The sequence below is a fragment of the Lissotriton helveticus genome, chromosome 5_1 (assembly GCF_964261635.1).
Source record: "Lissotriton helveticus chromosome 5_1, aLisHel1.1, whole genome shotgun sequence".
Classification (NCBI taxonomy): Eukaryota; Metazoa; Chordata; class Amphibia; order Caudata; family Salamandridae; genus Lissotriton; species Lissotriton helveticus.
Window position 1 is genome coordinate 2047902007 of NC_136065.1, and position 15403 is coordinate 2047917409.

At 44.3% G+C, this 15403-nt stretch overlaps 1 protein-coding gene across 2 annotated transcripts in view; it reads left to right on the forward strand.

Annotated features, from left to right (window-relative positions):
* LOC144753969 (N-acetyllactosaminide alpha-1,3-galactosyltransferase-like) overlaps window positions 1-15403 on the forward strand; it is a 142679-nt gene that overhangs the window by 41986 nt on the left and 85290 nt on the right. The window contains exon 2 of one of the 2 annotated variants that reach the window (XM_078641491.1): window positions 3513-3622. In XM_078641491.1, coding sequence (XP_078497617.1) covers window positions 3534-3622 — 89 coding nt within the window. In that variant the 5' untranslated portion in view covers window positions 3513-3533. The remainder of the gene's footprint in view (window positions 1-3512; window positions 3623-15403) is intronic. The other variant, XM_078641492.1, reaches the window with a different exon arrangement.

Genomic DNA, 15403 nt, shown 5'->3' on the forward strand with positions numbered 1-15403 from the left:
TGCCTCGTACTTTTATGGCACTTGCCTCCACGCTGCTTTTGATATTGTGCGAGAGGCACTTAATCACTGGGTGGGCCTAGTATAAAGTTCACAGGAGGGGTGGGGGCTCGTGAATAGCGTAGTCTTTGCAGGGAGTTCTGAAGAACTGCTTCGCTTCCGCCCCTGGGACCCCTCCCTCCACTCGTGACTTCCCAGGTTACCAAGGGATGTTGTCGGCCTTCTCCTGCACAGAGCATGTCGGATCACCGTGTGGCTGGACTGCAGACCCAGATGGTTACACAATCTATGCGCACTAGCTTGTGATGGGAGTCCATGCTCTCTACAGGCGCAGGCTCCTTTAAATTCAGTGGGAGCCTGGTGCCAGTGAGCAGCCGTGCCTCAGTGAAAGCAAGACATTTTTTTAAAAAGATGAAGTGGAACTTGCTTTTATAGCTTCATGTTGCGGCAACAGGGAATACTTCTGATATGTATTGTGTACAGAGATTGTTGCTGTTAGTTTTTAATCACAATTAAGTTTTAATTTAAATGTTACACAAAAGCCATGGAATTGCACTCATACAAAAAAAAGCACACTTAAACATTGCTAATGTTTTCAGATGCAATCTGAAAACCTGACAGCTATGAATGCGTGATATTTGGCGTCTGAAGACCATTTCTGTGGAACAAATAAACAACAGACAGGGAATGCGACTGGTGTGTGACTCCAGCACCTTGGCTCAGATCAGCACTCAATGCCCCCATTATCAGAAAATTAGTAAAAGCAAAGACACGTTACCAAATCCTTTGAAAACAAGCTTTTGGTTTCTTTTGGAGAGATGAGGGGAACTTTTGCCATGTGGTAGTGAGAGAATCCGAGGAGGCAGTCATGGGGCGTAGGGGGAGTCAAATGTCATTGTACCGGGTGCCAACAGGGCTAAAGCCGGCCCTGCTTAGTCATATATGGCGACTACTAACTTGAATGTTACAAGTAGAGAAATACAATAATCAAATAAAACGTTATCTTTTTATTTAAAAAGTTCCACTGCAGATCTGCATAACAGTGTTGAAGTTATTTTAATCTAGTAATGTATCTAATGATTGTAGCATTGTCAATGCACGCTTAAAAAAGTGAAAAAAGTTAAAGTGCTCTTGTGCCTTAAGGAATGTCAGCTACTCTACAGGCGAGAATCGGACCACTGCAGATACACCCCTGCCTGTGATTGTTTCTCTTAGCTTTCTCTGTTTCTATTATTCTTGTAACCGAGCTCGGTTTTAACAGTGCACCTGCCTAGAAGCCTAGCTAGCTCCCTGTGCCCTGACTTAGTTCCAGCAGCGCCTAGAGTCCCTCGCTCACTGTGCCATGATTCGGGTGTAAATGTCCGGAAATCCCCCGTTGCTCTGAAGTCAGAACACGGCTGAGATGTTGAAAGTTTGCAGGTTTGTCCTAGAAATGGAGGGTTTGGTACGGGGGTTGACGGGGAAGAAGGAGGGAATTTGGAAATATACGTTTTATTTATTTATGTACATTTTTATATACCGAGAACATTTATGTAATTAGATGGATGGGTACAGTTACAAAGCGCTAGAATTCAAAAATTCCCTAAAGAAGTAGGTTATACTTTAGGAATGTACATTAGTTAAAAATCGCTAATTACAATAGTGAGCTAGTGATATTTGTGAGCACGCACCTGATGAACAGGAGTTGGTGTCTTTCAATACCAAGGGGGGAGCGAGACCGCAATACAGGCAACTTTGAACTATTGTCTGAAACATCCAACCGGTACTAACTTAATAGGTAATCAGTGTAACACACTTACTTGTGGAACACTGCAGTGCCGTCGTGGTACTTATCCTCCCTGCACCATGAGCAGCGGTCCAGGCCTCGAGTCAACCAAGGTCTGGAGGAGGCTTCGCATTTTATCATGGCCTCGGTTCTGCTGCACTCACTGCCTGTTGAGGCACCACACTGACTTTGGCGGCGGACGGGCCGCGGGTGACGAGTCAGATCACCAATTCAGGACACAAGTCACCAACGCGAGGTGAGAACAAAACCTGTCTGTACAGTAGCAGTGCAGCACGCCACGGCAAGGACTGCCTGATTCGATTTGAGACCCCCTCCAAGGCTGCTTCTGCCTCAGTGTGCTCACTACTTCCTCCGGACGTGCAGCAAGCCCCCCTCACCCCCCGCCCCCGTAATTAATTGGCAGTATTAACTGTCTGTGTAAACTTAACTTAAGCCACGGCCCGGCAGGAAATTGCAGCGCAAGCCTGGAGCCAGCACAATGATTTTTACATTGTAGCCACCTAGGACCTAGCGCTGCTGGCTCTCTCTCACAGCCGCGAGGTAAGAGCAGTCACTGTCTGAGTCATGACTTGATTAGCTATTTATGAAGAGCAGCTGCTGGCACTGGCAGCAACATATCTCTCGGAGCAGCAGGGGCACTGCAGGCGCCACCAGTGTCGCAAGCTTTTGCAGCGCACACACCTCCGTGGTTCAGACGAAACTGGCCTCACGGAGGTGTCACGGTGTCACCCCATGTTATGGTGTCACCCGGTGCGGTCCGCACCCCCCGCACCCCACTAGTGACGCCACTGCATCCGGAGTCCGTGCTGTGTCACCTACCTTGCTTTTAGAGGGAGCAGCAGGGTGAATGTGAAGGGAGTAGAGAGGGCAGTGTGTGAACAGAATAGTTAGGGAGCAGAGGGGACAGTGACAGTAGCGGCTGCTACCAGGGAGTATCGGTAGGGTGTTAAAAAAGAGAAAAGGGGAAAAGAATAAACAAAATCCCCCATACCTTCGCAGCGGCTGGCTCTCCTCCGTCCTCTTCATCCAGGTCCAAAACACACGCAGGAACAGTAAGCACCCAGGTTTGGTGCTCTCTCCACAAATGGGAGCCTGGGCATATTCCTCACCATGCTGTGCAAGGAAGCCTAGTGGGGAACATGCAGAGTGCGCATCGCTGATAGGCGGACCCAAGACGGCCGGCCAAACAGTCATGCACACTTTAGAGGGTGCTCTCCACTCCTCCCTCTACTCTGCAACAACACTGCCCCGCCCGCACCTTTACAGAGCACGACAATAGTGAAAAATACAGTCATAATAACACTGTTATTATCATTTTATTTTTCTTGTGGGGCGTCACTCCTCCACTTTATGGGGGGAACCCCCACTGGATAGTCACTGTAAAGAGGGGACAGTGAGCAGAAGGGGCAGTGAGGGAACAGAAGTGGAAGGGAACAGTGAGGACAGTGGAGAGGGGGCAGTGTGTGACAGAGGTGGAAGGGAGCAGAGAGGGCAGTGACTGTAAAGAGGGGGCAGTGGGTGAATAAAAGGGGAAGGGGGCAGTAAGGGCAGCAAGGTCGCGCTTTCACTGCACAATTTTTCCCAGAGCACCTTCATCCAATCCAAGATGGCCGCTATGGCTTGTGATGTAACATTGTGTGCAGCCCGCCCCTTTGAAGGTGCCACTCTACTATTAAAAATAAAGGTGAGGAAGATGATGCTACATTAACAGCCATTTTGCTCTCTCCAGTAGGTCTTCTATTCGTGTGAAATGTTTTCCCGTTCCCATAAGAAGATCATCCTGCTTCTCCTCTGCTTCGTTCCTGTATTTTTCTTCAGTAGTCACCTGCTTCGACCAATGTAAGTATTTTATCTCAGAGGTGAATCAACCTGCAGAGAATGTGGGAGATTTGCCTTAAAGTACTGTGTCTCTGAAAGGAAGAAGGACCAGGACAGAGTGAGTTTCATACTGGGTGCTCCACCCTTTCCAATCCCAACGCAATAATTTCCTGTCTTGCAAACATTAGTAATGTGAGAATCCATTCCTCTTAGTAACATGATATTGAGTGCCAGCTGGACACTCTCAGCAGTTCACCAACATCTCAATTCCCTGGATGATCCCATAACCAAAATATATGTGTTAAAGACCAGACCCTCTCCAAACATAGAGTGGAAGGGGGAACGTTACAGCTCCACATGCTGCCCATACTCTTCCTTTCTTTAATCCAGTGTTCCCCTTTACTAGTATTATAACTCTAGCTTGAGTGCAGATATCCTCTCAAGATAGATGTGTGGGTATGTCTGTATACATGCAAATACATATTTTATTTTAGTCATAGCAAAAAAGAAAAGAAATATTGAAAAAAATGGAATCTATTTACAACAATAAATGTATGCATGTGGCATTACACACACACACACACACATATGCGCCGTACACCGGACCTTCGGGCAAACAGGTGTTTTTGATCAATACAAAGCAATGTGGCAAATTGCATAGAAATCCTGACGCGTTTCGGCTAAAGTTGCAGCCTTAGTTGTAAGCTATCAATTGATTGTTGCGTCATGTTCCCTCTGTCATGGGGGAAACCAGACCGTAGAGCATCTTTTATCCATATGCCCATTTGCAAATGTAGTAACAGCACGGTCAAGATATCTAGGCCCTATATATCGCAATTGTTAAATAGTTACTGCAAAAGAACTGGTACTTGCATGTAAACACCCTCCCAACGAATTTGTTTGTTATAATTTTTACACATTTTTAAAACCTTTTTTGTCACTATATTGATTTGTATAGAAAATTGTCGTTATATAAATTGTGGTCCTCAGTTGAGTACCAAATCAATAAAAATTATTTTGACTTTGACTTTGATTGTTGCGTTCCCTGCGTGTTTACGCGCACCTTTTAAAGACTACCAGTTTCCAATGTAGTTTCTGCATACTACAATAACCAGAATGCAATGTTATACCTTTCTAATTTCAGTTCCATTTACAAAGACTGCAATGTTTCCGAAAAACTATATGAATGGGAAAATGAATTGCATGATAAACGGAACTGAAATTAGAAAGGTGTAACATTGCATTCTGGGGATTGTACTATGCAGAGACTACATTGGAATCTGGTAGTCTTTAAAAGGCGCGTCTAACCATGCAGGGGAAGGTCACAATCCGTTGAAAGCTTACCTGTGAACAAGGCTGCAACTTCAGCTGAAATGCGAGAGGATTTCTATGTAAACTGCCACATTGCTTTGCATTGATTATAAACATGCATTTGCCCCAAGGTCCCGTGTACGGCGCACTTCTTTACAGACCGTTAAGGAAGTATATGTTGGATGCTTGTTAAGGGTGCTCTGTCCCCTAGCGCGGACTGCCCTGTGAGGTTGAGGCTCCTCTGCACAGAATGTCAGAATTCCTCCACAGGATCCAGCTGGTGATCAATGGTTCCACCTCCAAATGTCACCAACACCCTGATAGTATTTACAAGGTGTTCGAGCCATTAGGTGAGGGAAAAAATAATAAACTAAAATAACAAAAACGGGAAGGAAAGGAAGGGGTCAGCATGGAGGGGAAATCTGAAATGACAAAAGGACACTTACATAAATACCAGCTTCGTATACAAGCTACACTCATAAATTCTCGCTAGAGGATCTAGGTATACCTGTTTAAAGAAAAAGAACCAGACCATGCAATATCGTAAAAATCTTCACGCTCCAACACTGCCCTTGTATTTCCTAAGGGAATATAAATGAGAAGCATATGTAATTCTATAGACACGGACATTTATATGGAACTTGTGTCCACACACTGATGTAACCTTCCTAGATAATAACCTACCACTGAGCAGCAAGGAGTGAAAAGAATAATAAGGGAGTCTGGTAAATAGGAAGGAAAAATATCAAACAAGAATACATCCAAGTGATTAGAATGACGAGCTCAGGACACGGTAATGTGTAGGAGGCAAGAACCACAACACTCCGCTCCTCTATGTCTAGATAATAATCCTCCTTATCAGACAATGAATAGGGCTCTGACCATACAGGAAGAGACAGTAACGCGTAGTTGCGACCACTACAGCGCTCTGCTCCTTCAATCCAAAACACAACAATCTCCAGCAAACATGGCAGCGCGTAGTTCCAATCACTACTGCGCTCCGCTTTAATAGTTAATTATAATCCAATATCGAGTCTATGGAAAACACGGTAACGTGTAGCAATCATACCACAGCGCTCCGCTTTTTTCCCTGACTCGTTAATAGTGTTCCAAAAGTCCATAAGGCAGCAGAATTGCACTCACTTGCCAAGAACCAACAAAGCCACAAAAAACGATAACAGAACTGATAAGCCGTCTCATTCCTCAGAATCGGCGAATTAGTCAAGAAGACCCACAGGCTTCCGCTGCCACCTGCAGGCAGGATCTGTGAATGCAATAATCTTGCAGCTACCGGGAGACAGTCCCGCAACTGCAGTATAGTAATCAATTGAATACAGCGTGTGACTGACGAATTCTCCTACCTCGAGGGGAAGAATACTGCAAAGTCACGACCTCAAGGGGAATCACAGGACAAGACGTGCAGAGCAGCCGGTCTCACGTCCGGAGAAGAACTGGAACCAGAATAACACGCACCAGGAAGGAAGTTCTGTGTCCTGAAGTAACTTCCTGGTGCGCCGCAAAGGATCATGGGCAACGTAGTCTTAATCGTTTCAAGCGGGATGCAGGCGCGGCTGGAACCGATCCTGACAGTATGTCCCCCTTCCTAGCGCCTTCTAGGACCGGGCCTCAAAGGATAGCGGCGATGGAAGGAGCGAACAGCAGCAGGAGCGTGCACATTACCCACAGGTTCCCATGTATCGTCCTCGGCCGAATAGCCCTTCCAGGAGACCAGGTACCACAGAACTCCCCTCTTTATCCTCGAGTCCTTGATACTCCGGACCTCATACTCAGACCCAGCATCGCTTACCACCGGCGGCGGAGCACGCCTCCTGGCAGAAAGAGCAGGCTTCAAAAGGCTACAATGAAACACAGCATGTATACGAAGTGTACCAGGCAACTTCAGTTTGAAAGCCCCCGGGTTGATCTGCTTTATTATGGTATAGGGCCCAATGTACCTGGAATGAAATACACTGCGTAGCTTGAACCTGATATTGCGAGTTGACAACCACACTCTGTCTTCCACTTGGTAAACTGGACCTTTGATCCGGTGTTTATCCTCCCATTTCTTGTATTCCTTCTTAGCCTGTAGCAGATGGACCCTAATCTTCCTGTGTATGATATGGAGTCGTCTCATCTGCCCCAATACTGTGGGTTATCTGAACACCGCCTCAGGGATGCTAACAGGAAGGATTCGTGCATCAAAACCATAGGTAGCGAGGAAAGGAGAAACCCCCACCGAACAATGCCAAGCATTGTTGTAAGCAACCTCGGCCATCCATGGCATGGAAACCCATGAATCCTGGGCATCTGTAGCGTAACACCTGAGATACTTTTTTAGCGTCTGATTCAGACGTTCTGTCTGCCCGTCTGTTTGTGGATGGAAGCTGATGGAAAGCGAGGATTTGATCTGCAAAGCCTGACACCATGTCTTCCAAAACCTAGCAACAAATTGTGGGCCCCTATCAGAAACAATTACCTCAGGCACTCCATGCAATCGGATGACATTGGTTAATAGTAATTGTGCCGTTTGACTTGCTGTAGGAAGATTCACACAAGGGATGAAGTGCCCCAATTTAGTGAGACTGTCGACGACCACCAGGATGGCTGACTTACCCTGATCAGGGGGTAGTCCGGTGATGAAATCGAGACTAATAGTCTGCCATGGTTTTCTTGGTGAAGGCAAGGGCATCAAAAGGCCTTTCTTTTTTCCGGTTACATTTTTGGCTCGGGCACAAGTCTCGCACTGCTCTATCCAGTTAGTTACATCGGTCTTTTCGGTTTCCCACCAGAAGTGACGATTCAAGAGTTGTAGGGTCTTTTGTACGCCCTGATGACCAGCCAATGGGGAGACATGGCACCACGCAAATGCTTTCTTTTGTAACGCTGTAGTAGGGAGATACAACCGGTTGTCGTGAAAAGGCAAACCTTGTTTCAAGGATCGATTGTTACCCTTTGTTGCCCAAAGGACCCATGCATCTTGATCCTTTGTTTTACGAATGATCTCCAAGAAAGAGTCCGCCTGAATCACACAAACCACTCTTCCCGGGTCAACTATGGCCACCTTGGCATCGTTATCACCCTTTTCCTCCACCTGATCCCGACGGGAAAGGGAGTCTGCTTTAAGGTTATCCACCCCTGGTCGATAAGTGATGGTGAAATCATACTCCGAGAAGAATAGCATCCACCTCATTTGTCTCTGTGTGAGATGGCGGGCTGTCTTCATAAACTGAAGATAACTATGGTCCGTGAAGACTGTGACTGGGAACTTAGCCCCCCATAGGTACTGACGCCATTCTTGAAACGCCCTTTTTATGGCTAATAGCTCCTTCTCAGCTATGGTATAATTCTTCTCTGGCAGGCTAAGCTTTTTGGATAGGTATGCTACAGGGTGGAGTTGTCCTGTGTCGTTATCCCTCTGGGACAGAATGGCTCCTATGGCCTCATCTGATGCGTCTGCCTCAACGATATAAGGGTATTCAGGTTTTGGGTGGGCAAGAATAGGAGCGGTGGTAAAAGCTTTCTTCAAATACTCGAAAGCTTCTGCTGCTTCTGTCGACCACTGAAATGTAACCCCTTTTCTAAGCAATCTTGTTAAGGGCACCGCCACCTGTGAAAACCGCAAAATAAACCGGCGGTAATAATTGGCAAAACCTAAGAAGCTCTGTACTTCTTTCACACTGGTGGAGACAGACCATTCCTGAACCGCCTGTATCTTTCTCTCGGACATTTGCAATCCTTCTTGACTTAACATGACGCCCAAGAACTCAACAGTGGAAACGCTGAATTTGCACTTGCTGATCTTGCAAAACAACTTGTGTTCTCTTAACTTCTGCAGTACCTCTATCACGTGTTTTTGATGGGATGAGGTATCCTCAGAATAGATCAATATATCGTCTATGTACACCACTGCACTGTTGTCCACAAACTCCTTTAGAACGTCGTTCAAGAAATACTGAAATGCCGCCGGAGCGTTACACAGTCCGAACGGCATTACAGTATATTCAAACAAACCATATCTGGTCTTAAAGGCGGTCTTCCATTCATCCCCCTCCTTTACACGAACCAAATGGTAAGCTCCTCTCAAATCCAATCTGGTGAAAACCTTGGCATACCTTACTTGATCAAATAAAATGGCGATAAGAGGCAGAGGATATCTGTTTCTAATCGTGTTTTTATTTAGCATGCGATAATCCACACAGGCTCTCAGTTCCCCATTAGCTTTTTTGATAAAAAACAGAGGGCAAGCGGCAGGAGATCTGGACGGCCTGATGAATCCGATGTCCACGTAATGATCTAAATACTCTTTCAAGTGGTTTGTCTCTGGTACGGACAGAGCATATACCCTGCATGATGGAATGGTAGCCCCCTCTAATAGGTCTATTCGGCAGTCATATAATCTGTGCGGGGGAAGCTGCTCAGCCTTACTCTCACTGAAAACATCCCTGTAACTGTGATACTCTATAGGTAAACACACCGTTTTCTCAGCTGCCGTGGACACCAATAAAGGAATCAACATAGGTGATGACAGATTAGTCTTATGCCTCTCCACATGCGTTACACATTCTTTGGACAAAAACAGTACAGTTTTTTCCTTCCAGTTTATCGTAGGATTGTGGTGGCTAAGCCAAGGCATACCAAGGATCACCTCATACTGAGGGGCTTCGATAATATTCAGTGATAACTCTTCACTGTGTCTACCTTCATTCACATCCACAGACAACGTTACCATTTCTGTTTGCTCAGTAATCAGACCCGAAGTTAAAGGTTTCCCATCGACAGCTAGAACTTCTTCAGGGGTGTCACGGAGAACTCTGTCCAGGGATAGGGAAGATACCAACCCACTGTCAATAAAATTGCCTGTGGCCCCGGAATCTATCATGACCATCACCGGATGAACCTGTAGTTGACACTCTAACCTCATGGACAACAGGATATGTGATTCTGATTCCAATAATGCTAGTATAGTGAGAGAAGGGACTTTCCAGGGTTGAACCTCACTTTGGTTACTCTTAGATGTTCCGCTAGCCTCCTCCGGTGCCCCTACCGCGGTGGCAGCTACTCGTTTGTTTCTATTCCAACCCCCAGAAGTCTTTAGTTTGGAGGGACATTCCCTGACATAATGACCCTTCTTTCCGCAGTACATACATAGCCCAGCCACCCTTCAGCTTTCTTTTTCCTCTCTGGTAAGGGGAGCCCTTACAGCCCCTATTTCCATGGGCTCTGAAGCATTCTCCGTGGAAGGCACGGCCCTGCGAGGAGTCCAATCAGTTCTAGAAGGCCCCTTATCCCATCTTCTGCTATCTCCCCCTCGATCAGCCATTCTTCCATCCAATTGCAGCGTCAGATTAATCATATCACTACAAGTGGAGGGTTGGGGATCAATCTGGGCGATCACATCCTTCAAACCATCTCTTAAGCCCTGATAAAAAAGAGACATTCTTTTCTCTTCCGGCCAGGAGGTCTCAGCTATTAATCTATTAAACCGTGTTAGATAGGTGATCACGTCGCTACGGCCCTGTCTCAACTCTAACAGTTCTCTATCTGCGCTGAAGGTAGTGGCCCGTCTATCAAACACCTTTTCAAATTCTGTGCGAAAGGCCGACCAATCTGAAAGTACAGGATCGTTGTTTCTCACCAAGGGCACCGCCCAGCTGGCGGCGTCACCTGACAGATATGATATGGCAAACGCCACACAGGAGTGATTATTAGGGAAGGAGGCTGGCTTGCATGAAAAGTGGAGCAGGATCTGAGTCAGAAACACTTGCGTTTTGGCTGGATCTCCTGAATACCTCTCAGGACTAGCCAGTGGGATAGGAGGAGGGACGGTGACCTGTATCTGCGGCGAGGAGGTGTCAAAAGGATTCCTAGATAACCTGTCTACCTTGTCCCTTAAGGCTGCTGCTTCAGTTTTAGAGGAGGCTAACTCCTGTTGTACCAAAAGCAGTGCCTGCATTACATCCTCCATGGTAGCCATAATCGAACAGCTGGATCGGGTAGAGTGAACTTTTGTGGGTGTGTTATTCTGTCAGAATTCCTCCACAGGATCCAGCTGGTGATCAATGGTTCCACCTCCAAATGTCACCAACACCCTGATAGTATTTGCAAGGTGTTCGAGCCATTAGGTGAGGGAAAAAATAATAAACTAAAATAACAAAAACGGGAAGGAAAGGAAGGGGTCAGCATGGAGGGGAAATCTGAAATGACAAAAGGACACTTACATAAATACCAGCTTCGTATAATTTAATTTAATTTAATTGTGAGTTTATATAGCGCTAGGAATCGACTCCCGGAGGAGTATCTCCACGCTACGAACGCTGGGGAACCCGTCCTGGCTCACCCTGAGAGATGGTCCCTGATGGGTATCTCTAAGGTGCGACCAAGCATCCCCGGCGGTCTGGGGGGGCCGTTGTGAAGAAGAGGCAAGCTGATGCCCAGAGTTGCCGAGTGTGGTTTCTGACTAGAGTAGGCACCGAGGCGAGAATTATCGAGTCCGCTGACTCTGGTCCACGACCCTGCCGCGTCGGGAATCGAACCCTGGTCCCGGGCCGTTCTCTGCTTACGGGTCTGCCGCCTCTAACCAGTGAGCCACACTAACCAGTATACAAGCTACACTCATAAATTCTCGCTAGAGGATCTAGGTATACCTGTTTAAAGAAAAAGAACCAGACCATGCAATATCGTAACAATCTTCACGCTCCAACACTGCCCTTGTATTTCCTAAGGGAATATAAATGAGAAGCATATGTAATTCTATAGACACGGACATTTATATGCAACATGTGTGCAGCATACTGATGTAACCTTCCTAGATAATAACCTACCACTGAGCAGCAAGGAGTGAAAAGAATAATAAGGGAGTCTGGTAAATAGAAAGGAAAAATATCAAACAAGAATACATCCAAGTGATTAGAATGACGAGCTCAGGACACGGTAATGTGTAGGAGGCAAGAACCACAACACTCCGCTCCTCTATGTCTAGATAATAATCCTCCTTATCAGACAATGAATAGGGCTCTGACCATACAGGAAGAGACAGTAACGCGTAGTTGCGACCACTACAGCGTTCTGCTCCTTCAATCCAAAACACAACAATCTCTAGCAAACACGGCAGAGCGTAGTTCCACTCACTACTGCGCTCCGCTTTAATAGTTAATTATAATCCAAGATCGAATCTATGGAAAACACGGTAACGTGTAGCAATCATACCACAGCGCTCCGCTTTTTTCCCTGACTCGTTAATCGTGTTCCAAAAGTCCATAAGGCAGCAGAATTGCACTTACTTGCCAAGAACCAACAAAGCCACAAAAAACGATAACAGAACTGATAAGCTGTCTCATTCCTCAGAATCAGCAGATTAGTCAAGAAGACCCACAGGCTTCCGCTGCCACCTGCAGGCAGGATCTGTGAATGCAATAATCTTGCAGCTACCGGGAGACAGTCCCGCAACTGCAGTATAGTAATCAATTGAATACAGCGTGTGACTGACGAATTCTCCTACCTCAAGGGGAAGAATACTGCAAAGTCACGACCTCAAGGGGAATCACAGGACAAGATGTGCAGAGCAGCCGCTCTCACGTCCGGAGAAGAACTGGAACCAGAATAACACGCACCAGGAAGGAAGTTCTGTGTCCTGAAGTAACTTCCTGGTGCGCCGCAAAGGATCATGGGCAACGTAGTCTTAATCGTTTCAAGCGTGATGCAGGCGCGGCTGGAACCGATCCTGACACAGAAAGTGAAGGTAGAAGATATATATATATATATATTACCTACTGGCGATAGCCAGTAGGTATATATAGTTAGGATTGTTTTCCATAGGGAAATCGCAACATTCTATTGGGAATAACTTTGGCGCCGGTTGAGGAATCTTCCTGAAATTTTCCTTAATATATATATATATATATATATATATATAGATATATAGATATATATCTATATATATATATATATATATATATATATATATAGATATAGATATATAGATATATATATATATATATATATATATATATATATATATATATATATATATATATATATTCACTGAAAAAACCATAGGTTATAGACCATATATAGTTAGGAATTAGCATTTACAAAACCTTATTTTACTCACACAAAACCATTGAAATTAGCATATATACTTAGTTGCACTAACTATATATCGCGCACCCGCAATCCACTGCTGATCATGTCACATATTACATCATTCATGACATGGTCAGTGACATCACTGATGACATCACTGATGACATCTCAAATGACATCACTGATGACATCACTGATGACATCTCAAATGACATCACTGATGACATCACTGATGACATCTCAAATGACATCACTGATGACATCACTGATGACATCTCATTTGACATTACTGATCACATCACTGATGACATCATTCATGTGATAATACGATGAACCTCTTCAGACTCTAATATAACCTTAGATACACTCAGTGTAAACAGACACTCACAGACTGTCACTCATCCATGGAGTTACTCACACACCTAGTCAGTCATGCAAAGAATCAATCACACCTCCATTTCCTCAACTATACAGTTATACACACCTTACTTATTCAAACATATACTAACACATATTTACTCTCTTATACAATCCTTGATACAAGTTCACAATGATCCATACAGCCACTCACACATTCACTGGCTCTTATGCACAGTTATTTATATATGTCAACTCTCACATGTACTGTGTTTTACATATGTACTTACTTTGACATGTAGCATTGAGATATCCATTCACTCACCAATACACTCATGCACACAGTCAACCGCCCATACAGCTGTTTCCACATGCACTTTTGAACCCATACATCTAGTGAATCAACTGCTCACACATCTATGCACAGAGACATACACCTCCCAGCCACCCACACACAAACTCAGTCTCCCATACAAATACTTGGGCAACCAATCAATAACCCATATAGTTACTCATATAGCTACTGATCAACACATGCAGCAGTTTACAGAACAACAGACATAATGATGCACAAATTAAGACAGTTTAGTCACTAACCCATGCACTCAGTGAGACACATTTAATCACTCACTCATACAGTCAGTCATGCACCTACTAAATCCTTCATCCAGACACTTATACATCCACTCATTCTTCAATATGTAAGACATATTTTAACTTTACAGAAACATACAGTCACTGGATGTTGTCATCAGTGATGTCATCAGTGATGTCATTTGAGATGTCATCAGTGATGTCATCAGTGATGCCACTGACCATGTCATGAATGATGTAATATGTGACATGATCAGCAGTGGATTGCGGGTGCGCGATATATAGTTAGTGCAACTAACTATATATGTGAATTTCAATGGTTTTGTGTGAGTAAAATAAGGTTTTGTAAATGCTAATTCCTAACTATATATGGTCTATAACCTATGGTTTTTTCAGGTGAATTTTCAAGGTTTTGTAAATGCTAATTCCTAACTATATATGGTCTATAACCTATGGTTTTTTCAGTGAATTTCAATGGTTTTTTAATAGCAAATATCAAAAGCTGTAAAATGTATTCTTCTTTTAAAGGAAAAATATATTTTATATGTATTTAATATAATTTTTTTATGTATATAAATTTTTTGAGGGAACGAATTTATCAACTATCATGCTGAAGAAGAGTGTGGGGAAAAAAAAACAAAGAGGAGGACTAAGAGGAAAGAACAATCCGTTCAAAAATACAATTGCTTTAAAGCATGAAGTGCTTTTCCACACATTTACATTTAAATAACCCATATTAGAACATACAAAATATCTACAGAGGAGACGGTGTACATTGAATTTTAGACTCTTCATTGGTACCTACATGTTGGTACTTACATCACCCACACAACACAACAACCGGGACGCTGTCACAGATATATATATTTTTTGAACGTTAATTTCTCAAAATCCACTGGAGCACATATCTTGAGACCTAGCAAAGGCACATTGGGCAAACAGTCTCTACAATTTTGCCAAGTTTCATAGAAATCCATTCAGCCGTTCGAGCTAAAAGTGAGTCCAACCGCCCTATGGAAAACTCAATGTTAAAAACACGTTTTGGGACCCCCCTTTTTTCTCGGCCCCCGCTTGACGGGGACATTCTGTTATTGGGCTATAGTTGGGCTACATCTGGCTGATATTTGGGCTACATTTGTTTTTTTTTGTCTCTGGTGGCCATCTTTGGGCTACATTGGGCTACATTGGGCTACATTGGGCTATATTTGGGCTCTAACATATATATAGCCCAATGTAGCCCAATATATATTTTTCAAAGTTAATTTTCGTAAAAACCACTGGAGCATATATCTTGAGACATAGCAAAGGCACATCGGGCTACCAGTCCCTACAATTTTGCCAAGTTTTGTGGAAATCCATTCAGCCGTTCGAGCTAAAAGTGATATATATATATATGTCATGTGATTAAGGTCTGTCAGGACAAAAATGCGTTATGGCCAATATTAAATCAGCACTTTA